This window comes from Panicum virgatum, chromosome 6K (assembly GCF_016808335.1).
Source record: "Panicum virgatum strain AP13 chromosome 6K, P.virgatum_v5, whole genome shotgun sequence".
Lineage (NCBI taxonomy): Eukaryota > Viridiplantae > Streptophyta > Magnoliopsida > Poales > Poaceae > Panicum > Panicum virgatum.
In genome coordinates this window covers 46633834-46656510 of record NC_053141.1, presented here as the reverse complement: position 1 = coordinate 46656510, position 22677 = coordinate 46633834, and the positions used below count along the sequence as shown (strand labels likewise).

At 46.4% G+C, this 22677-nt stretch overlaps 3 protein-coding genes across 17 annotated transcripts; all 3 read left to right on the top strand.

The window, feature by feature from the left end:
* The first annotated feature begins 2416 nt into the window (after positions 1–2416).
* On the top strand, positions 2417–5434 carry LOC120713072. Of its 14 annotated transcripts, none has more exons than XR_005691178.1 (7): positions 2417–2791; positions 3243–3371; positions 3708–4252; positions 4373–4474; positions 4619–4730; positions 4833–4952; positions 5035–5434. XR_005691178.1 is itself a non-coding variant. In XM_039999053.1 (5 exons), the coding sequence occupies exons 2-5, from the start codon at positions 4202–4204 to the stop codon at positions 4864–4866; spliced, it is 270 nt and encodes an 89-aa protein (XP_039854987.1). In that variant the 5' UTR covers positions 3378–3814; positions 4174–4201; the 3' UTR covers positions 4867–5428. The 14 variants fall into 14 exon arrangements, 2 of the variants coding, with proteins under 2 accessions (XP_039854987.1, XP_039854986.1); XR_005691175.1 differs by having other exon boundaries at positions 4828–4952; XR_005691176.1 differs by having other exon boundaries at positions 3708–3814; positions 4174–4252; positions 4828–5428.
* A 3226-nt stretch (positions 5435–8660) lies between these two features.
* LOC120713071 lies at positions 8661–15044 on the top strand. The gene is made up of 16 exons (XM_039999051.1): positions 8661–9027; positions 9144–9197; positions 9327–9560; positions 10110–10208; positions 10292–10347; positions 10681–10792; positions 11299–11469; positions 11599–11832; positions 12146–12355; positions 12439–12645; positions 12743–12889; positions 12973–13263; positions 13339–13437; positions 13514–13935; positions 14024–14062; positions 14671–15044. Exons 1-15 carry the CDS (start codon positions 8956–8958, stop codon positions 14055–14057), a joined length of 2442 nt encoding a protein of 813 aa, XP_039854985.1. The 5' UTR covers positions 8661–8955; the 3' UTR covers positions 14058–14062; positions 14671–15044.
* A 5530-nt stretch (positions 15045–20574) lies between these two features.
* Positions 20575–21888, top strand: LOC120713069 (putative disease resistance protein RGA4). Of its 2 annotated transcripts, none has more exons than XM_039999049.1 (2): positions 20575–20821; positions 21234–21888. In XM_039999049.1, the coding sequence occupies exon 2, from the start codon at positions 21293–21295 to the stop codon at positions 21827–21829; it is 537 nt and encodes a 178-aa protein (XP_039854983.1). In that variant the 5' UTR covers positions 20575–20821; positions 21234–21292; the 3' UTR covers positions 21830–21888. The 2 variants fall into 2 exon arrangements, with proteins under 2 accessions (XP_039854983.1, XP_039854982.1); XM_039999048.1 differs by having other exon boundaries at positions 20575–21038.
* The last annotated feature ends 789 nt before the right edge of the window (positions 21889–22677 follow it).

Here is a 22677-nt window from a genome sequence, read left to right as displayed (position 1 = left end):
TCCTTACTACGATGCGACGCATTGACCAAGACTCTCATATCCGCGAGTCACGGCGAATCGATCCGATTTAACCTCACAAGGTGGACCTAACTCACACGACACGTGAAAACCCCATCGGGCCACACACGTCAACTGTTCCCATAATTACCCCGAAGTCTGAATCAAGCCCGCAAACACCCGGATGATGAGCCCCGCACGTGCGAACACCCGGTGAACCCGTGGGCCACTTCATCATCCGTTAACCCTACCCAGCACCGCAGGTCGAGACTCAGATTCCGACGCAATTTAGGTAATTAGCTTACCAGTTTCGACTACCTCCTACTTCCGGCATGTGGTTAGTACTGTTCAATCCTCAGTCAAAGGGCCAACAACGGAACGGCCCTCAATCGACACAGGCGGAGACTCAACTTTCTTTTAATCAACAACCATGTCCAACTTTCCCTCCGCCTGGTCTCCAATTCCCTTCTCATTGCATTATTTCTCATAACACTGCCTGAAGTAACAACCCTATATCTCGCGGGTGACAGGAAATCACCCGTCTTCTACCGAGTTTACTTAAGCATAGCGGTGCTAGCGATAACTGCACTAGTAAAGACACTGGGTATTCTAGATTATGCATCTATGGTTCCAATCAATTCCTTGAACGTAAATGCACAATACTTTAAATATAACATGGAGTAATTAAAATAAAGGATATGCTCCGGGGCTTGCCTTGCAGGTCAGTGGGGTTAGCAGCTTCTTCGGGGGCGTGCTCAACGGCTTCCTCGTGCTGCTCTTCTGCTTGCGGCTCCTGGACCGGCTCAGCAATCAGCTCGTAGACAACTTCGTTCGTGGGGTCTAACGTATGAAAAAAATGCCATGCAAAAGTTAGAATGGTGCAATGAAATGATGCAAGGTACTCAGGATGCAATACGCCAATTAAAAGAAAGAAACGACTTGACAACGATTTAATAAAGATTCAATACGAACAAGCAATCAGAACCAAATATTTCTCAAGGGTAACCTATTTTGATCATACTGCAAGAACAAAGGTTAAGCTGAAACCAAGCCAAAATTAAAAGATACAAAGCAGAAAGTAAATTATTTTGGCCCTAGCATTATAAATTGAACAACAACAGATCCACGAACATGCACACAGGCTATGCACCTGAAAATTTTTCAGTGAACTACACATGCAAAGAGTAAGCTACTAATAATTTTCATAATTTTTAGAGTAACGGAACAACCGGTATCAAAAAGACTAGCTTAAACACAACCCAAATTTGTAGCGGGGGCAAAAGTGACATTTCACCTATAAGAGTATTTTTCTTCTAAAGATCTTGATATATGAAACTCAACAAAATTTGGTTTGCATTTTTAGCATTTTTCTGTATTTTTCTACGATTTTTGGAAGATTTCAGCTAAAATAGCAATAAAGAAAACATAAAAAGGGGGCTGACAGCCGGGCCCCACATGGCAGTGGGTGCCGGCCCAGCCCATCTCCCTCCCCTGCCTCGCGCGCACGCCATGGCCGTGGCCGTGGCCACGGGCGCACGGCGGCGGCGGCGTTCCCGGCCGGCGGCGGACCGGGCACGACAGCGAGCAAGGTGGCCCTGCGGAGCGGGGGCGCACGGCCGCGCGGCAGGGGCCTGCGCTCGGGCGGCCGCGGCGGCGCGGTAAGTTCCCGGCGGCGGCAAGGCCGGGATCGAAAGGGGAACGGCTCGGGAAGCATGAGTGGGTCGCAAGGAAGCTCACCGGGGGCTCGATTGGAGCTGAGGGAGGGCGGAAGGTGGAGCTCGACGGGAGGGGGTGAAGCTCGGGCGGCAACAATGGCGGCTGCGGTGGTCGGGAGGCCGATTCGGCCGGGGAGCGGGTCGGTCGGCTCGGGGAAGGGGCGTTGGAGGTGCGGGGTGAGGCGAGGATGGTTGGGGTGCGGGGAATCGAGAAGGGGCAGCGAGTTTGGCCGGCACGAACGCCGGCGGCGAGCGGCGGCTCGCTCTGCACCACTGCGTGCTCCGCACGGGGAAGGGAAGGGGGACGGAGAAGCGAAAATGGACTTGGCGATCGACGCGGCAGAGGGGGCGCTTAATCGGCGATGTGCTCGCCGGCGTGACGCGTGGCGACGCCGACGTCGAGATCGGCGGGGCACTGGAGGCATAGTTGACCAAAATTGAGTGATTTTTAGCCGACTTTGACCGTCCAAAGCTCCAAATTTTACATTGGGATATGAAATTTGGCCAAAATAGAAGTTGTAGAGGTTTAGAAGGTCTACAACTTTTGTTTTGGGCGCAAGTTGATTCGAAGCTCGGATCATTGAGAAAAACGAGATCAAACACGGCTAAATCAAAATTTCCGCGCGAACTCGATTAACGCTAACGATGAGCTTAAGTCCATAATTAGCGGTTTAAGCAATTAACACTAGCGTGTTACACTCCTGCTCCCCGCCGCCGCCGCCTCACTCTATCTCCCTCTCTGCTCTCTGCCTCCCCGCCTCCGCCTCCCCCCTCCCGAAATCCCCGTCCCATCCATCCACACCCTAGCTGCCAGTCTTCGCATCTCTCTCATAGGCGGCGGTGGTGTCCCCTCCCCTCCTCTCCTCCCCGCAAGATCCGGTGTGCAGCACCATGGACGCCGGTGCGAAGGAGCAGAGGGACCTGGCGTGGTGGGGCCGCCGTGGCCTCGGCTGTCCGGCCATGGGTGCTTGTCCCCGTGGCCGTCGCCGCCGCTTCCGTGTTCCGGATGGAGGCGTTCCTCCGACGGCGCCATGGGGAAGACCTGCATGCTCATCTGTTGCCCCTGCAAGTTCCCCACGGTTAGGGTGCTGATACTGACTCCCCATCCACTCCATTTTACTCCAATCTTCGATTCTTTATCTGCGCCCCTTTATTCCTGCATTTTGATTCATCTTGATATGATTTGGATTTGGGTAGCTCTGGTTTCAAGAAAATGGAATGCAGATTCAGTACCAGTCTTGATTGGATTTGCATGAGCAAAGGTGGCGTTGGATTTACTACATTCCCATTCTTTTACTTCTGTTGTTGATAGTCAGACTGCTCGTTTTGTTTCGGTTTTCAGAATCCATCTGATTATTTTCATCAAGAGCATGCCGTAACAATGTTGAGTTAACCAATTACCAATTTATTTCTTTATCTCTCTTGCTGCACGGGAATGGGATGGATAACATGTCCTCGATGGTATATCTGTGCAAGAATGATAGCTGGTTTCAACAAAATAATCAAATAACTATGCTCATGTTTCTGCAGAACAAAGAATCCTTGCCATTAATCAAGATATGTAACTACCTGAAGCTCATCAGAAGGCACTTTGTTTTGATGATAGAAGGAAAACAGAGACGGAGAAGAAGAGAAAATGAACTACTGTGATTAGCTAAGGTAACCATGTTATCTGAAAAAAATGAATTTTCTTTTTTCCTCAAGCAGTAACTTTTTCAAGCAAAAATACCATGCATTTGATACTTAATGAATTATATCTGTCGACTCTTAATTTTGAGGTATAATAGATAATTTGTAGGGCACAAACTTAGTGCTACACGCAGTTGTGCTCAATAACTGTGTTTTGCATGTCACAGAAGCATAAAAGATTGATATATCAAAGAAACAGTGTAAAAAAACTGAGATGACCAGTGGATCAATTTCTTTTTACAATTTCACGTGTCCTCTTGCATCTTCCTTTTTTCTACTATTAACTTTAACCTGTGCTTTGTTTAGATGGTTATATATATGGACAGAGCTCACAGCTTCAGCTTACCTAAGTAGATTGACCGTGACCACAAATTCTAACTTTAATCCTAAGAGCTACACAATCTAAAAACGAGGTATAGTTTTCTGGACTATCTTTTGTTACATACATATACACAGCCTGTGCTTTGCCTTTGTGTATTTGATCAGGTTTACTCAATCAATGTTCCTACCATGTATCGCCTCTACTATTATTGTCTCGACCTTGGTTCTATCTCAATGGACAAAATAAAATTGGTGTTAATCAAATACATGCTATATCAACCACTGCTACACTAGATACATAATGCAAGCATAATGGATGTATTTGAAAATTTGTAGCTAAGCTGATCAATATTTCTCAAGAGTTGAAAAGCTTCAGTTGCATGATCAACATTTCCCAAGTTGACAATGCTCCCTCGATGAAGGGCGTGTGGTTTTCTATGTGCTTTTGCAGGATTACATCCCCACTGTCTTTAGTGCCAATGTCTCGGTGGATGGGAGCACTGTCAACTCGGGCCTCTGGGACACAGCAGGTGAGCGTGATCAGATTACAGCAGATTGAGGCAGTTCAGTGATGCTGATAACTACCCAAGTATTTTTTTTCTCTTTCTTCTGCGAATCATTGATTCAGCTTGACCTTGTATGCATGTCAGGAGGGTCACAGCAGATTGAGGCCTCTTTGCTACAGGGGTGTGGATGTGTTCATCCTCTCCTCTCTGGTCAGCAGGAAAAGCTGTGAGAATGTCTTGAAGAAGGTAATGAATAATTCCAGACGAGGATTTTATCTGAATGTAATTAGACATTCGGCGAATAGCACAATTCAGGGTGCTTGATTCACTCAAATGCTTCAACCTTGTGCTTTGGGGATGATGTACAACATTCCTGTATTCTTTCTTCAGTTCAGTGTCCAATCCAACATGGGGTTATCTACAGGCACAACATTTCCATCTGCAGTACACCATGTATTGTTTCTCGCTGCAGATACTTGCCTGCAGGGTGTGCCATCATGAGGTAATACTAACCCTTTTGCTTAATGATGCGTATAGTCCCGTAAACATCATAGTTGGATATCAAGCAACAGGCAACTTGATTTTTTTTTTGTTTGCAGCACAGCAAGCAGGTTGAGTTAGATGAACCATACAAATGATCGAGTGGAGATTGGATTGTCCCAATTTTAGACAGATACCTTTTATGAGGCGACATGCTAACTAGATATTTAATTGAACTCGAGATGTAGACTACTTTAGCCCACATGTCATTTTTTTTCTTCATCAAAACATGTCTCTACCTAATTCTTCCTAATTTTCTTTTCCAGTCTGGTGTCAGTTAGTATGGGTTACTCACTTGAGAATCGACCCTGCCTGCTCTGTGCTCGATTTTGACCGTTGATGGAAGATCCGACAGTGGATAAATAGCAGTGACGTTGCCCAATCTCATGCACGAGCCGATGGTGCTGATTTCGTTCGTTAGAGATTACTTCAACCAGGGCGTGGGTGCGGCGTCGAAGAAGAGGTTGCGCTAGGCGTGGGACTTGCATATGTACTTAACCAATTACTCTATCCAATATTCAAACTCAAGCTGCCATTTTTGCTGTGATTTACATTCTGTCAACAAACTCTACCTATTGATGCTTCATGCATCACAGGTGCCTGATTGGCTGCCATGTTCAACTTCATGAACTTCACCAATTGCTGCTGCTTTTGATGTGATGGTCATTTGCGTGTCTCCTGGCTTATATTCGTTGGTGGCGTTGTGTTGCTTGTATTTGATGCCAGGCCCGCAGTTGCTCTTGCTACTGCCGAGAATATTAGCTCAAATAAATTTGGACCGTTCAACTTGAGATCGATAGCTGCCTTTGTTTCTTCTCTGAAAAGAGGGTCTTCAGCGGTAGATGTTGAACAATAGGCAGCATGTTGAAGTGTTAGCCATGTAATAGGGTGGTCTGATGCTTGGATGTGCTTTGGTATTAATGTTTCAAATACTTGGGGTAGTCATGGTTTTAAGTTGTGTTGTAATATTAATACTCCAAATTTTTAGACAGACACTTGATGGATAGGATGGCATGTGCTCTCTATAATATTCATGATTCATATGTTGGATAGATAACTGTGATGGATGGTGTACCCACGCTGCTCAAATGTAAGCATGTTAACGATGTATTTGCAGTGTTACCATATGCTGTGATTTTGTATTGATCCTATACCATACACACTTTGTCACATTTTATTACCTTCATTTTATTTATATTTAATTGCACATTTTTATTACTTCGATTTATTGATATTTGATTATTTAAATGGTAGCGCGCGCATCGCGCGCCTAATGTTCTAGTGTTTGGAAAAGTTGTTTCGCAATATGCCTGGAGATGGATGTACGGTCCATTTGCTGGAACTTTTTTTTTTTGAAAAAGGATACCTGCTTTTATAGAAAGCATATAAGAGGTTGTTTACAGGGACACCAACTTACAGTAACAACTAGGCAAAAACGAAGAAACAACAAGAAGCTAAAATAAAGCAAGACAACCGAGGTCAGGGCGCAGCCTGACTAGGAACAAAATTTAACTCCAATCCTCCGAGCAATGGGGCCTTAATTCTTCGAAGCTCTTCACCCACGTCTCCAAGCTTGAATAGAATGTCGCCAGTTCCTCCCGATCAGTAGCCCGTAGTAGCACCGCCCACCTCTGCATGAAGAACTTGATTTTATAAAGGATCGAGATTGGAGAATCAGGAAAGCATTTTTGGATTCAGATTTTATTTCTCGACACCCAAAGAGCCCAAGCAATAATCACAAAAGTAAAGAGTTTAAGCTCATAATCTTTGCACCCCAGAGGAATCCAGTGATCAAATATATCCGTTAAGCTAGTAGGAACTCTATCCCACCCCAAAGCTTCTTTGAAGCTAGCCCAAACAAAACGGGCCATCACACACTGAAAGAGAACATGATCTACTGTTTCGGGTGAAGCACAAAGATTACAGTTAACATCACCTTTCCATTTTTTTTAACCCCAGTCTGAATCCTCCCCTGAATGGCTAGCCACATAAATATTTTAAGTTTTAGCGGCAGTTTAGATTCCAGAGTCGCTCCATTCTTTTGTTGATCACACCCCTATGAGAGAGGAACCGGTACATTGACCTGGTTGAGTAGCAGCCTGACTTCTATAGTATCCATACAGGGTAATTTTTGCTCCCTTGTAGCCTAACACCCCTAAGTTTGTCCATTAGCTGTTCCCAGGCAACTAAGTCATCAGCTCCAAAGGTACGACGGAATGGAATAATCCATTCACCCCCCGTCCAGTACTCTGCAATTGTCGCAGAGCGGATAGTTGCATAGTTAAAGAGCTTGGGAAATTCAAGTCTCAAAGGAATCTCGCACAGCCAAACGTCATCCCAAAACAAGGTAGATTTTCCATCTAGGACTTGTTTTGTGAGCCCAAAATTTATGCTACTCCTGACCTTCTGAACACTTCCAGAATTGAGAACCTTTGCCCCCTTTACTTTTAATAAAAGGTTAATTTTTGAAATATTTTGCTTTGAGAAGCTGACAGCACATGTCTCCCTATGTGTCAGCTAACCGTCTGTTTGGATGGTGGGAGGAGTTCAACCCGGATGGGTCGAACCCCTTTTTAGGGTGTTTGGTTGGAGAGCGGCAGGGGATGGAGCCGACCCGCAAGGGGATATTCGCACTAGATGCGGGTTGTCTCCATCCGCCAAAATCGGGAGGACGGAGCTGACCCCCATTTCTCGGCATTTCTCGCCATCATGTCCTCTTCTCCACGCGCCCCCGAGCTCAGCAAGGAGCGCCCGAGCTCGGCCCCCAACGCGGCGCCCCGGCGAGCACCTGAGGCGGCGGGGGAGCGGAGGAGCCCGCAGCGAGCGGCGCCGGCCCCAGCAGAGGATCTGAGGCCGCGGCGGTGGAGGAGCTGAGGCCGGGCCGGCGCCGCGCGTGGATCCGGCGGCCCCGAGCTTGGCCGTGCACGGATCCAGCGGCAGCGGCGGGGGGAGGGGGGCGAGACGGCCGGCGGCGGCGGGACGAGGCGAGCCGGCGGCGGCAGGACGAGGCGAGCCGGCGGCGGCTGGGGGGAGGCCTAGCGGCTGGCGGCCAGGAGGCGGAGGGGGGGTGGCCAGGAGGCGGAGAGGGGTGGAGGGGGGGGCGGTGCCAGCCAGGAGGCGGAGGAGGGCGGCGGGCGATTGGCGCCGGCCTGGAGGCGGAGGAGGGGACGACGGGCGGGCGGCGCCGGCCTGGAGGCAGAGGAGGGGACGACGGGCGGGCGGCGTCGGCCTGGAGGCGTCGGAGGAGGAAGAAGATAAGGGAGAGAAAAAAGTAAAAAGAAAAAGAAAAAAGTGAGAGGTTGACAGGTGGGGTCCATTGGTGGCAAGTGGGACCCTCATTAACGGTGTTATCATGACATCCAATCCGTATTCCCAATTCCTTCAACCAAACATGAAATGGGTTCACTCCGTCCCCAAAATCAGAAGTACAACCAAACAATGAATGAGTCGGCTCCGTCCCCAAAATCCGAGTTGGATCCAACCCAACCCATTGATCCCGCAACCAAACACACGGTAAAAGACGCCAAACCCATTTCAGCATCAGCGCGTCATTAAAGATTCTGGTATTGGTAATCTCTAGGCCACCAAAGTCCTTCGGTAAGCACAAACAGTCCCATTCTGGTATTTTGCTGGAACTTTTACGGCCCAGAAAAGAAATTGCTGCTGGTTCGCCCCTCGGGCTTTCGTGGGCTGTGCAACACGCCGTGGGCTCTCTCGTGGCCGAGGAAAGAAGGAAGAGTTGCTGCTGGTTCGCAACGTGGGCCTTCGTGGTGTCGGATGAAACTCACCTGAAACGCACCCAACCCACCAAAAGAGGAAGAAGCCCGGCGGCGGCCGTCGCCCATGATCGCCCTCCTACAAAAACGACACACGCACACGTCCACTCTCCCCGGGTCAGGTCTCGCCACTCCTCCCTCTCGTCGCCTCCCTCCCCTCTTCCCTTCCCCCAATCGCACGCCACTTCCCCCTCCCGGCAGAAATCCCCCACCCCAATTCCCGTGCCCCCGATCGCCGCCCTCCCCCGCGCGTAAACCCTAGCCCCCCGCCATCGTCGCCCTCGCGCCGCCCTCGTGCCTCCACGCCGGCCCCGCGCCGAGCCGAGCCCCCCAAAACCCTAGCCGCCGCTCTTCCAGATCCCGATCCCGCCAGGAGGGCCGGGGCAGGGAGCGCGGCCCCCGCCGCCGCAGATGGAGACCGCGGCGGCGCGCAAGGAGTGGCGCGCCGTCCCCGACGCCCCGCTCCGCTCCAATGGCGCCGAGGTAAGGCCTCCCCCGCGTCGCCTTCTCGCCCCCTCAGCACCACAAAACCCTCCTCCCCACCATCATCCGGTCGCACTACCCTACTCACATAACCCCTGCTGTTGCTTGCTGTTCAGGACGCCGCAGACCACGGGAAGCTTGGCCAGTCGGAGGACCGAGCCATCTACGAGGTGCGTGCCTGCTCGCTCGCTCACACGCGGGACACCCAGAAATGCAGCCTTTTTTTTTTGTCTCTTCGACCTCCCGTGCCCCCGGTTGGTTTCCGCCATGGGTGACCGCTTCGGGTGCTGTGGACGCAGGAAGGAGCGGGGGGACTGGACGACTTCTGCGCCATCACCATCGACGGGAGCGGGGGCCTCAGCGAGGACATCCTGCAGCAGCGCCTGCAGAGCGTCGTGCGCCAGCGGGAGGAGCTGCAGCAGGTTGAGATCGAGCTGCGAGCGCAGGCCATCGCGCACCCGCAGATCATCGAGGCACAGCAGAGCTTCCAGGCGTCCGCCAAGGAGCACGCTGCGGCCGCGGCGAAGCTCAAGGTTGTACCTTCCGCTTTGCATTCATGGACTCGATTGTTACCCACATGCTGATTTACTGATCGCTGATGAGTTGGCTGGGAGTACTGATAAATGGTTGCTAGGGCTGTAGTTTAGTACTGCCTGTCTTTTTCATGACTTGTGTCTTTCTGAGTGGCCTTGTGGGCAGGAATTCGAAGTAACTTTAACTGGTTGAATTACAGTAAGGTTCCTAGTGGTGGAGAGTGTGTAGCACTATTGGCTTCCTAGTGCTTTGTTGGATTTATGCTATGATTAAGTTGTTCTATGCGTGTTGATATGCTGATGAACAAATTCGAGTAGTTGATGCTCAAGACATTTACATGATTCCTTGTTATTGGTGGATTCCTTTTTCCTTCTATAATGATAAAGACATATGGTGGCTTCTTGGAACTTCACTAGTCTTATTGTTTTGATTTCCTGTTTTTGCTTCTTACCTTGTTTTATGTCAGTGACACATGGAGTATGCTCATACAGATACCTGCGTTTTTCTAGCCCTTATTCGAAACTAAATTTAATGTTCGGATTGAACAGGATCAACTGCATGAGCGGGAGCAGTACATTCTAGAGCTAGAAATGAAACTCAATGACAAGGATAGAGAATTGAATGCTTTGAAGATTGATCATCAAGCAGTAGGTCTTCTTACATGCTGCAATATTCACAGTAAGAGGTGATGAAAAATATCTGGCATCTTTTTTTCATTTTGTTTTGTCAGGTGTGGGCAAATCAAGATCTTCTTAGAGAACAGACCAAAGAATTGGCAACTTTCAGGTACTATTCATAATGTCTGAAATTGCTTGTTATAGAACCGGATTTCACTACTTGGAATAGTTTTTCATAGAGTTAAAACACCTTTATAATTTGAAAAGCAACATTCAAATTTCTGTGCCACATGTGCTGTGGATTTGTTAAGTTGCTCTGACAGGCTGGTTCTATTGCAAGCCAACTGACCGCCTTCATCTCAGTAGAAAAAAAGGCCCACAGATTTCTTCACGTATTCATGTACAATTCGGAAATTGTTCCTTTAATTAATCATAGTTTTCACAATCAACAGTTGATTGCAAAATAAAACGTATCCTCATTTTTTTTTCTAATTTCCTGCAGAAGGGAACGTGACAATTCTGAAGCTGAAAGAGCACAACATCTGAAACAAATTCATGATCTCCAAGAACATCTGCGAGAAAAAGAAAGCCAGTTCATTGCATTAGAGGAACAGGTATTCATCTCCATTTCACTCTTCTTATGCAGCCCTTGTCTTCTCTGGTAATACTGTCAATAGATTAGCTTGCTACTAAAACTGAACATTTCATCTCTGATAGAGTGTTGTTCTAGTTTGCAAGTTCTCTCTGACAAAAGCTTGTGTACCTTCCAATTTTCAAATAATTAACATGCTAGTGGTCTGAAATGAATTTACTGCAACAACCAACAATCCTGATAGCATGTGCTAAGTAGCTCTGTAATATGTTCCAATACTTCCACATCCTGTGTAATTGCATGTATCTAATTATTCTGTTGGTATACTTGCTTATTGTCTTGAGAATCTTAGGCTATAGCACTTTTTGTTTAGTTTTTTATACTGGTGCCTGAACATTGAAAATGTAATTTAGTTATAAGAGAGTTCCTTCTTGAATATACTTGTTGTTGCATGATTTCCTTCTCAAACTAAAAATATTTGTAATTCTAAATCCAGGCACTTATGAATGATCACCTTTTTTTTTCCAGCATAGGGTTGCCCAAGAGAACATTCTTTACAAAGACGAGCAGTTGAGAGAAGCCCATGCTTGGGTTGCCCAAGTTCGAGATATGGATGTTTTGCAGTCTCAATCCCTACAAGTTGAGTTACGTGAGCGCATGGAGCAGTTTAATCAATATTGGATTAGTTCCCAGCAGCAGGTAAGTTTCTTTAGCTCAAAAACACCATTCCAGTATTCATATGTGCTTTGGTTTCCTATATTACACTAGTTTTTGTCATATTCCCTTTGTTAGACTAGAATTTCACTTCTTCCTCTTGTTTCTCCACAGTATGCTGAAATGCAGCAGGGATATTTGCATACGATACAACAACTTCAACTAGAATTAACTGAGGCAAGGGAACGGTCTGGTGCACAAAAAGATGGTCTGCAAGTTTCTCGGGAGGGGTCAGCTGAATCATCATTTGTTCAAAGCATAGCGAATAGCGTGGCTTCAAATGGTAGTGCTACAGCAGACGGCAACCAGCAACTGAAAAATAATGGAAGTGCGGATGTCTCTGTAAAGGTATTGATTATTTCAAGTAAATTCAGTAAGCAATTTGAATATTTGTCTTTTAGAGGTGAAGGTTCAATAGTTACTGTTGTTGGTTGACTTAAGTTCACCGCAATTCATTATGCCTTTTTCTCTTTTCTATTTTCCGGTTCCACCTTACCTGTTTCTTGAGTCCTTTCTATCTTCAGTTATTGTTGCTGTAGTACCTTATGTCCTTATTTTCTGAACTTCATGTTTTCAGTGACCATTATGGTGGTATTTTCTGTATTTAACACATAACTTTGTTGTTACAAAGTACTTACAAGACGTGCACTCTTTTTCTTAGGGCAATAATGCTTCTGCTGTACCCATTCCGTCTTCTCTATTGGGCATAGGTGGTTATGCTCCGCCTGTGCATATTACTGGGTTGCAATCTTTTATGATTCATCAAGGTATTCCTCAACCTTTAGCTTCACCCAACTCTGGTGTTCCTCAATTTGGCAGTTTTCAGTCACAATCTACAATTCAACCAAACCTACATTGGGCAAATCAGCAGGTAATTACATTTTTGAAGCGCTTTGCACGTCGTAATTTAAAGTGTGCGAATCCTTATTTTGCATTGAATTTATTTTCATTTAGGAAGTACAAATTGTCTCACAGCCACAAGATGAAACAAACTATCAACCATCCCAATCAGACCAGACTTCATTACAGCCAGGTGCTAATAATACTGATGAGCTGTCCTCTAAGCCAAGTAAGACTAGCCATCCAGATCATCTTAATGCCCATGGGAAACAACAACAGAGTCCTGCTAATGTGCCTGCAGAATCAACTCATGAACTTATGGTTAGTCGTTTGCTTGATGCTTGCTTTTTCTGCAATTTTGAATCAGCTCGTGAACTTACGTAATAGTCCCTGCTACTATTTTCTGTTTCAAAAACAGAAAACATCACAGGTTGTGGAAACGAATGTAGCTGAACATGTAGTCCATGATGAGCAGCAAAAGGCCTTCAAAGAACAGGATTCACCATCAAATGTGAACATCCGCACTGGGATGGTTGAACATCAAGAGAAAATGACTGAATCAAAGGTTTTTATTTTACTATGTGTTTCTTGTTTGGCTTTTCATTCTTTTTGTGAGCATCTCACATTGAGCTCCCTGTTGACAACCAGGATGAAAGAGTTGCAACTGACAAGCAACCTGAGCCTGTACCTAGGAAGCAGCATAAACATTCAAATTTTTCTGCGTCAGCTACCCAGATTCACTTCAAAAATAATGCAGCAGAATTCAATCCTAATGTTGTAAATCAGGTTGACACAGTGAAATCAGCTGCGGGTGGTTTTGGTTCACAATTACCTCATATATCAAAGGAGCCTGCTCTCCTAGATGAGAGATCTTTATTGGCTTGCATCGTACGGGCAGTTCCTGCAGGTCCTGAGGGTGGAATCAGAATAAGTACAACTGTGAGTTACTTCTCATCCTAATTAAGTTGCTAGGGTAGAGAATAAATTCTGATTCACGTGCAATTTTTTTGTCAGCTGCCAAATAGGCTTGGAAAAATGTTGGCTCCTCTTCACTGGCATGACTATAAGAAGCAATACGGGAAGCTGGACGATTTTGTGGCTAGTCATCCAGAGGTGTGCTTTCATGCAGCATAGTCAATCTGTCAATACTAGATAGTTTGTGGATCTGACATATTAATTGCTTGTGCAGCTCTTTGTGATTGAGGGAGACTTCATTCACCTTCGTGAAGGAGCACAACAGATCATCTCTGCTACTACTGCTGCTGCAAAATTTGCTGCCGCTACAGCATCTTCTGCCCCGTACTCATCGTTGTTACCTTCTGTTGCTGTTACTCCTGTGGCACAAAGCACTCGGCAAAAGAGAGGGCCTGCAGTTGATTCCAGATCAAGTGCAATTCCATCTGGAAATGGATTCACAGATCAATTTAACATCATTCAGGGGGTCAGCGATGTAACAATATCAGGCAAAGTAAGAAACACCCAAGACAATGGGTTCTTAGATGAAGTTCAAACTGGGCAGCCATCCATGCACACAGCTGCTGTCAATGGAGTAAGACATGACAAAGGTGCAAGTAATATTAGACATGGTTATGGCGGAAAGCAACAGGGGAGGTATAGTCCATTCCTGACATGATTTGATATCACAGCCTTAGCTTGCCTTCCGAACGCTGACAGGCTGTAAATTTCTTTTATGTTTCAGGTCGACTGGTGCTGCATACATTTCCAGAAGATGAAGTGGGTATGTGAAATATATTCTTTTGATGGACATCTAGATCCTTATGTGCATGGTTGCTGTGAAGTTTCCTATTTACTTGGTTCCTTTTCTTCTCCACTAGCATCAGTTTTTTGTCCTTAGCCTTACTATAGTTGGTCTTCAATTGAGATGGCACATCAAAGGCTTAGAATCAGCTAAAATATAGTATAGTATTTAGTACTGTTGTTTTTGAAAATTTGGTTCTATAACAAAGTTTCAAAATGTTTTCCTTCATGCTTTTGCGAACAGTTGTGCCAGCTTGCTGTAACATATTATCGTGCATTGCATCAGACTTGTTAATAGCTGATGTAGTGTGCTTTTTTGCAACACCAGTTGGTCTTACTGTACTTGCCTTGCTGTGTCGGTGTTCCAACGACCATCTGGTTTATCATGTCTTGCATAGACTTGTTAATAGCTAAATGTGGTGTGTGTTTTTGCAACACCAGTTGGTCTTGCTGTACTCGCCATGCTGTGTCTGTCTTCAATTACCCATCTGGCCTTGTGTCGGACCTGTCATCTACAATAGACTCGTGCTAGTTATATTGATTACAACCTCTGCATGAATCATAACTACTTTGCTGTTTTGCCTGTAGATCCAGCTGGTTTTTGAGGGTGGTGAAGTGGTAGGGAACCATGAAAGTGGCAACCTTCTAGGGAAGTGTGGAAACGGTCGATGCTGAAGACGACCATGATTAAATTATTCTAGATTTATTTTTGCACCATTCTTCGCAGCGCCTGCCCTGAATAGGGGCCTTGTTTCGACGAAGCTGTACTGAAATCCTCGAGCCCCAGAATCAGAAAAAGGCTGCGGAAGTTTTGCGTCTGTGTAACCTGTCTGTGCTTGTATTGTGGTGCATTTGAATGAAGTGGTAGTGTCGTCATAAGCCCTTTGGCGTGATCTTCCGTTATGTTTACATTTGGAAAACGAACACTCGACCTGTGTCATCAGAGTTCCCAACTTCTCGGCTGTGATTCTCACCTGGTGCTGCTCGTCTCCTGCATTTCCATCTATTCATGTTCGGAAAACATGAACGGGATTTGGTTCAGTTGCAGTTTAGCTGCTCGCATCCCTGCCTACTTAAAGCTGGCAGCTCACTACTTATATTTCTCTAAGCATGCTGTCTTCTGGATTGGGCTGTTGTGAGATTAGTGGATACTAGCGCCTAAACTTTCCGCTGTGCGAACATGATCTACTCAGCCATCCGAATATGCCCTGTTTGGTTTCAGTAAGTCTTAGGAAGGACTTTGACCGCTAATTAAGGGTGTCAAACAAATATAGTTTATAAAATTAATTTCAGAACCCTTGTGCTAGAAATTCTGACGAATTTAGGGTGTTGGCTGCGTGGTTAGAGGATAGTTACTGTAGCATTACTGTAGTCAATTATCAATTAATTATCGTTATTAGATTTGTCGCGAAAAGTTACACTCATTCGTAAAATAATTTTTTATTTGTAATTTTTTTTTCAAATAGACTTCATGCATAGAAGATTTTCTTTTCGGCTTGCGTGTTCTAGAATGTCTGGAAGGAAACCAAACAAGGCCAAAGTACTAGTAGTTTCCTACAATATCTATTGTAAAAGAAAATTTCTATACTCCCTCCGTTTTAAATTATATGTTGTTTGAATTTTTTTATTTTAAATTTGACCACTCGTCTTATTTGAAAATTTGTGCAAAATACCACTAACTAGCCCTGGTAACAAGCCGTGGCCTGATCCTAATCCAAGCTCGGCCCATTTTCTTTGGGCAGGTGCCGATCCTGATCCAATTTAGGCCCTTCTATTTATAATCCTAATCCAGTTTGGGCCCTTCTATTTAAAATCCTACTCCTACTCCTGATCCTAACTCAGCCCTTGGGCCGCGATCCTAACTTAGCCCTTGGGCCCTTCTATTTAGCCTCTACTCAAACCTCCTGATAAAAATGCTACGTCTTTTCTGTCGCCGATCCAAATAACCATGATCTGCTACAGATCAATCTGACGCAGTGAATCAAAGTTGCCTTCAGCAAGAGACCAGACTCCCATCATTTGAGGTACCAGCTACTATCAGTTGTTAAATGGAATCAATTACCCAAGGGCCAAGTCAACTAAATAAATGATAATTTCAGTTAAATGGAACAAACGCAAGCAACTGTTTTCACTGCCATTGCCACTCCCTTAGCAAAGCCAAACAGAACCTCAAGTAGATGTAACTAAGCTCAAGCAAGTGCAAGTTTACAAAAGCATTGCCAGGGCATGCTAAACTGCCATAATAATTTTCAAAATCCTCAACGAGTACATATCTTGGGAAAGTAGTAAAACAACAATTCTCTCTTTTCCCATTAAGAGACGGCATGATCTAATCGCCCTTGCGACCGAAGGAGCACCCCTCGGTGAGCCTGGCCTTCCCACCAGTAGGTTGGTAGAGAACAGTTTGGCAGCCTGGGCACACAACCACAGTCTGGGAGTGGCTGAACACAGTGGTTCTGCAATCACAAAAACTTTGTGAGATACAGTCTGGGAGTGGCTGAACACAGCATGCTGATATAGCAAAAACTGTACAACTACAGATCAATTTCAACTTCTCTCATGAACCAACAGCTAGGGCACTAACCTGTCAATCAGCATCTTCTTCTTCATCTGATTCAAACATACGTTGTCCAGTCAATGGTTGACCTGCAATGAATAAGAAACATATTAAACCACTATTATAAACATAACCAGCTTTGCAAAATGTATCTCAAATACGACATTTACCTTCATCTGCATCATTCAAGCAAAACAACCCGTCTTTCGCACATACTAATGCTTCAAGAGTTTCTGGAGAGAGAGAAGTCCGATTTTTTTCAAGTATCCTTCCAGCACAACTAAAGGCAGATTCTGAGGACACTGTACTTACAGGAATTGCCAAGAAGTCTCTAGCCATCAGAGCCAAGATAGGATAAGCATCTGCGTTTTTTTTCCACCATGCCAGAACATTAAAGTTCTCTCCTGCTCTCACAACTACTCTAGGATCATCCAAATAAATGTCCAGTTCAGTTCTTTCTGAGCGAGTCCTCGAGTTTTGTGATGAAAACTGTGCAAATGCAAGTTCCACACGCCATTTGCCACGAAGTCCAGAAGAAGAACTCGAATTGCCCTGACTTAGTACTTCCTCTTCATGTGAAGTAAAGACAGGACCACCACTGTTCCTCACAATCCTCTCATACTCTAGATAGTATTGATTCAAATATCGCATGAGTTCTCTCATCTTCTCTTCCACTTGTGCACTCTCAACGGTCATGAAATAGAACTTGACAAAGTCAGCTTTCATCGATGGATCTAGTGTAGTAGCTATAAGAAGTATGATACTAGGTGCAGTCCAATACTTCTCAAACTTGAGATACATAGCTTCCGCCAACTCATTGAGCAGTGAATTGGCATTCCACGCCTCATCAAGCAATTCATCTCGGATTGCCATCATCATCTTCAAAAACATGTGAGCTGTTGGGTGCCTATCCGCAGAAAATGCTTTTGTAGCATCACTGAACTGCTCTAGAAATTCATGAAGCCATGCAGCGTCCTGCCGGTCTAGTTCACTAGGACAATCTTGAAACTGCTCTGCTGCAAATCTGTTGAGGGCTGCTTTGTACTTCAAAGCTTCATGCAACATATCATATGTCGAATTCCAACAGTGGGGAACATCTAGAACTAGCCCTGACTTGCCTCTGAGACCTAAGGTCTGAACGACTGAGTTGAATGTTTGCAGCCGTGAAGGTGTAGTGGTGGCAACCTTGATAATGTCCCTTATCCTTTTAATTGCATTTGGAATGACTTGCAGTCCTGCTTGAACCATTATATTGAGAACATGAGCAGCACATCTGAGATGTAGATGTTCACCTTCAAAGAACATCTGCGGACCTAGAGCAGCACGCAAGTCTCTGATTGCTCTATTGTTCACACTTGCATTGTCTAGAGTCACTGAGAACACGCGATCAACCAAACCCCACTCCATTAAGCAAGCAGTGATCCCATCTTGCACAGCAAATGAGTTATGGGGGTAAGAGATCTGCTTAAATGCAATGATTTTCTTCTGGAGCTCAAACTCTTCATCAATGTAATGGGCTGTAACTCCAAGATACCCCAAGTTTTGGTTAGACGACCACAAATCAGCTGTTAAACTGGCATGAGACTTCAACTTTGTGATCTTATCTTGTAGCTGCAATTTCTCTTCTTCATACAACATCATACAATCTGCACGAACTGTTTGTCGACCGACGCAATGGAATGAAGGTTGACAATAGTTTATCATCTCTTTCCAAGTAGGATCATCTGCTTTTCGAAATGCAACCTCACCATGGAGAAAATACTTTGCAATGAGTCCTCTGAATACCACAGGATCGAATACAGAATTCTCTGTACCAGGCGTGTTCTTCAAAGATGCCAAGAATCTATCCCTGTCCTCTTGAGGGATATGATGGCAATGGTATGCAATATGCCTGTTCAAATGAGTTGTTCCTTTCCCTGACACAGAAGATAACTGAAGCTTACAATACTTGCAGACAGCCTTCTCCACTCCATCAATGAATTCCGTGTCAACATATGCCCAAACTTTAGCTCTCTTTTTCCCTGACCTGCCTGACTGATCTGTGGATATAGCATCCTCAACCTTTGCTGCTGCGGTTGCTGATGAAACTCTTTCCATAATACCAGACACTGTAAAAGAGATAGCATTCCTGGATATTATTATACAGCTAGCAATGAGTAATATGAAACATAATAAAAGCACAAATTCATGGTACCCAAGTACAAATTAATTAATTATTTCCAAGTGGAACTGAATTTGGCACTTAATAGCTACTGGACATTAAATAATAAGAACTCAGGTTATTGTTTGGTTGCTGTTGTTCAATTCCTGCTTGGCATATTTTGTTAATCTAACCAATTTCTTGGTGACCAAGCATACTAGTGCACTGACTCTACAGGTACGAAATGCTTTATTACCCATCAATTCATCTTTCCTGCAGAATTTAATTCAGTTAGGGTTTAGTTGCGTGCGAGATGTTTGACTTTGGCTTTTCTCGCTGAAAGTTTTAGGGTTTAAAAATGAAGTTGCATCTGTTAATTATCCATGATCCTGCATCACTCACGAGCCACATAGACATATCTTAATTTTTATCCACATTGACACATCTCAAATTTTATCAATGCTATTTAAGATGTGTTGGGTAATGGTACTTAGATCTACCTACATCCCAAGTATCGAGTAATATTCGACCTTTTTCAACCCCTTTAATTTGCTGTTTTCACTGAGCTAGAAATACACAGTTGTTGTCTTGTGCAAGTATATAGCTAGAAGTACTTAACATTGAATCTGAACTATACATGACTCAAATTGGGACTGTAATTGGCTAAAGTATAGATTTGCTGCACTAATAGCTAATGCTTTTAGTGTCTTTTACTGGAAAATATTTGGAAACTGAATTGATTAGAGATCTGTCAGAATTGAATGTTATTGGTCTTAATTTTTTGGAAATCTACTGCACTTCCGAAAATCCATTTTAAAGAAGTAACATACGTACCTTACTGTCCTAGGAATAAGACATGTGAAACAAGTAAAGCTTTCTACTCATCTTTTAGATGTATACATCATATTGCTCTAGATTTTGACACAGATTCATCAGGTTTCCTTTACCTTTTCCGAAGAAAAATTCAGAGGCAGATTCAGATTCAGATTGAATTGACACAGGAGGGACAATTCAGATTGAATTGACACAGGAGGGACAGGAAATTACCAGCCACTCGCGGTGCCCCTGGACGCCGTTGCTCTCGAGGTCGAGGTACTTGACGGCGACGTGCTGGGGCTCGAGGAGGCCCGGGCGGAGGCGGGCGTCGACCAAGCCCTTGTAGACGGGGCCGAAGCCGCCCTCGCCGAGGAAGTTGGTGGCGGAGAAGTTCTTGGTGGCGGCCTTGAGCTCGTCCAGCGTGAAGGCGTGCAGCCTGGTGGTCTCCAGCTTCTGCAACAGGTCCTGCAGCGACAGCGACTGCAGGTTCGCCTTGCTCAGCCGCCGCAGCTTCGGCTTCCCCCCCTCCGCCGCCGCCGGGGCGCTTGCCCCCCGCCTCCTCCCGCTTCTCCTCCTGACGCCGCACGCTGCACGCGCAGCGCAAGGATCCGGGGGTGAGGAGAAGGATGATCCGAGGGTGACGCCGCACGCCGCACTCCCGTCTCCCGTCGCCGCCCGACCCAACCTCCCTCGGCCCGCGTAGTATACGGCGAAGGGCACGATCCATTTAGGATCCTCGGGCCGATCCTTGATCATCGACTCGGGCATGTCTACAGCCCAGCTCTTTCACGGGCCGATGCAATCCAAACTCGATCCTGTGTATTTTCGGCCCGTAAAAAATTTGTAAATGCAAGCCCATGATTTTGGAGACCCTTCCGGCCCTTGGATTCACACGATCCGTTCCCAGGCCTGCTAACTAGTAGCTTTCTACAAAATCTATTGTAAAAGCAAATTTCAGTGGCATTTGCGCAGTTGTAACCGGTAAACAACGTTGAGGCGGTCATCGGTGGCAGTGTGTGCTGTCATTAGCTGAGTGGCGCCTTCTGCCATGAAGATGAGGCTTAACCAGCTAGTCAGCTAGAGCCTCGACTGCTCGGTTCGGCGACGCCAACGCCGCGCGCCTCCGTTGGCCTGTCTTGCGATGCGTCGGCGTCGGCCCCGACCCCCGGATTGCACCGAGCAAGCCGGCCGCACCTGCTTGTGCAGTTGTGCTTCGCACCTGCCAGGTCGCATTCTCTCTTTTGCCTCCGCTCAGCTCTCCTTTAGTCATGCACTCGGGATGCTTGTAGAAATGCCTGACTGGATGTGTTGCATTTACATCGAGAGAGTGAGCTTGCCTTTAGCTTAAGTGCCTGTGGTTTGTTTTGGTCTGCACTGTTCCTCCTCTGATTCGTGACACAGAAAGCCGACCGATTGATTGAGCTGTGGGCACCGATGCAATCAGTTAAGCACTATTATTGTCACGCAATGACACAAATCAGTCAGCTTGCGCGTGCATCCTGCTAAAATATCTTCCCCGTCACTGTTACCTGCTAGCCTCGGTCCATCTTGAATTGACTGGTTGAGGCTGACGACCAGAAATATCAGTGTGTGTTTTTCCTCCTAGTGATAAGTTTCTTCTTTGTTTGTTTCATTCAGCTGTTGCTTCTTCTTCCTGTGCCCGAGGAGGTGCAAGGAAGGCCTGCGAGCAGTGAAACATGGCTGAATCGCTGCTTCTCCCCGTGGTGCATGGCGTGGTCAGCAAGGCGGCTGACGCGCTTGTGCAGAGCGTCACCCGCATGTGGGGCGTTGACAAGGAACGCCGCCGGCTCGAGCGCCACCTGGTCCTGGTGTACGTGCAGTCCTTGCTGGCTGACGCTGAGGCGAAGAGCGAGACCAACCACGCCGTCCGGACGTGGATGAAGGAGCTCAAGGCTGCCGCCTACCAGGCCGACGATGTCCTCGATGACTTCCAGTACGAGGCATTACGTCGTGAGGCCGAGAGCGGCCGGTCCACGGCAAGAAAGGTACCGAGCAACTTCACCTCAAAGAATCGGCTTGTGTTCCGTTATAAGGCGAGCAGGGACCTCAAAAAGGTGCTTGACAAGATCAACAAGCTGATGGCAGAGATGAACACGTTTGGGCTGGTGGCGCTCAAGGAGGTGCCAAACTGCCAACGCAAGCTCTTTATCGGCAGACACACTCAGTGCTGCACGAATCCATGGAGATATTTGGCAGAGATTGCTAGAGGATAATTTCAGTGTATTCCTCCAAATCTTAAAAGAGTGGGTAATATAGTAGCTATACATGGGCCTCACACGAGTCATATGGGCTGTACTGTACACATATACACCAACACCTCCCCCCACAGTCTGAACTACCGGCGCAGCGGAGTTCACGACTGGATAACAAAAAAAGCACACACAGAAACAACATCCCCCTGCAGCCACAACTAGCCACTTGCTACGTTGAGGTTGGAGCGAAACTCTGAGAAAGTCGAGGAAGGAAGACCCTTGGTGAAGATGTCAGCAAACTGGGAGGTGGTCGGGACATGGAGGACCCGAACATTGTCGATAGCGACCCTGTCGTGAACGAAGTGCAAGTCGATCTCCACATGCTTCGTCCGCTGATGCTGAACGGGGTTGGTGGAGAGATACACAGCGCTGAAGTTGTCGCAGTAGACGAGCGTGCTCTTGGCGAGCGGGCTATGGAGCTCCGCCAAGAGATGTCGTAGCCAGGACGCCTCCGCCACGCCGTTAGCGACAGCATGGTACTCCGCCTCGGCACTGGAGCGGGAGACAACCGGCTGCCGCTTGGACGACCAGAAGACAAGGTTGCCGCCCAGAAAGACGGCATTAGCTGGAAGTGGAGCGGCGAGTGTCCGGACAGCCAGCCCAGTCAGCGTCGGTGTAGACAACCAGCTCAGCAGAGGGAGAGCGGTGAAGAACCAGACTGAAGTCAACAGTGCCATAGACGTAGCGGAGAAGACGCTTCAGCGCAACAAGATGTGACTCCCGGGGTCATGCATATGAAGATAGACCCGCTGAACTGCATAGGTGAGGTCCGGCTTGGTGAAAGTGAGGTACTGCAAGGCACCGGCAAG

Coding starts and splice junctions, on each gene's coding strand:
- LOC120713072 (XM_039999052.1), top strand. CDS start 4,103: ATGATCAACATTTCCCAAGTTGACAATGCTCCCTCGATGAAGGGCGTG. Junction 4,253..4,372: donor GGGCCTCTGGGACACAGCAG/GTGAGCGTGATC, acceptor TATGCATGTCAG/GAGGGTCACAGCAGATTGAG. Junction 4,475..4,652: donor GTGAGAATGTCTTGAAGAAG/GTAATGAATAAT, acceptor GGTTATCTACAG/GCACAACATTTCCATCTGCA.
- LOC120713071 (XM_039999051.1), top strand. CDS start 8,956: ATGGAGACCGCGGCGGCGCGCAAGGAGTGGCGCGCCGTCCCCGACGCC. Junction 9,198..9,326: donor AGGACCGAGCCATCTACGAG/GTGCGTGCCTGC, acceptor CTGTGGACGCAG/GAAGGAGCGGGGGGACTGGA. Junction 10,348..10,680: donor AAAGAATTGGCAACTTTCAG/GTACTATTCATA, acceptor AATTTCCTGCAG/AAGGGAACGTGACAATTCTG.
- LOC120713069 (XM_039999049.1), top strand. CDS start 21,293: ATGGCTGAATCGCTGCTTCTCCCCGTGGTGCATGGCGTGGTCAGCAAG.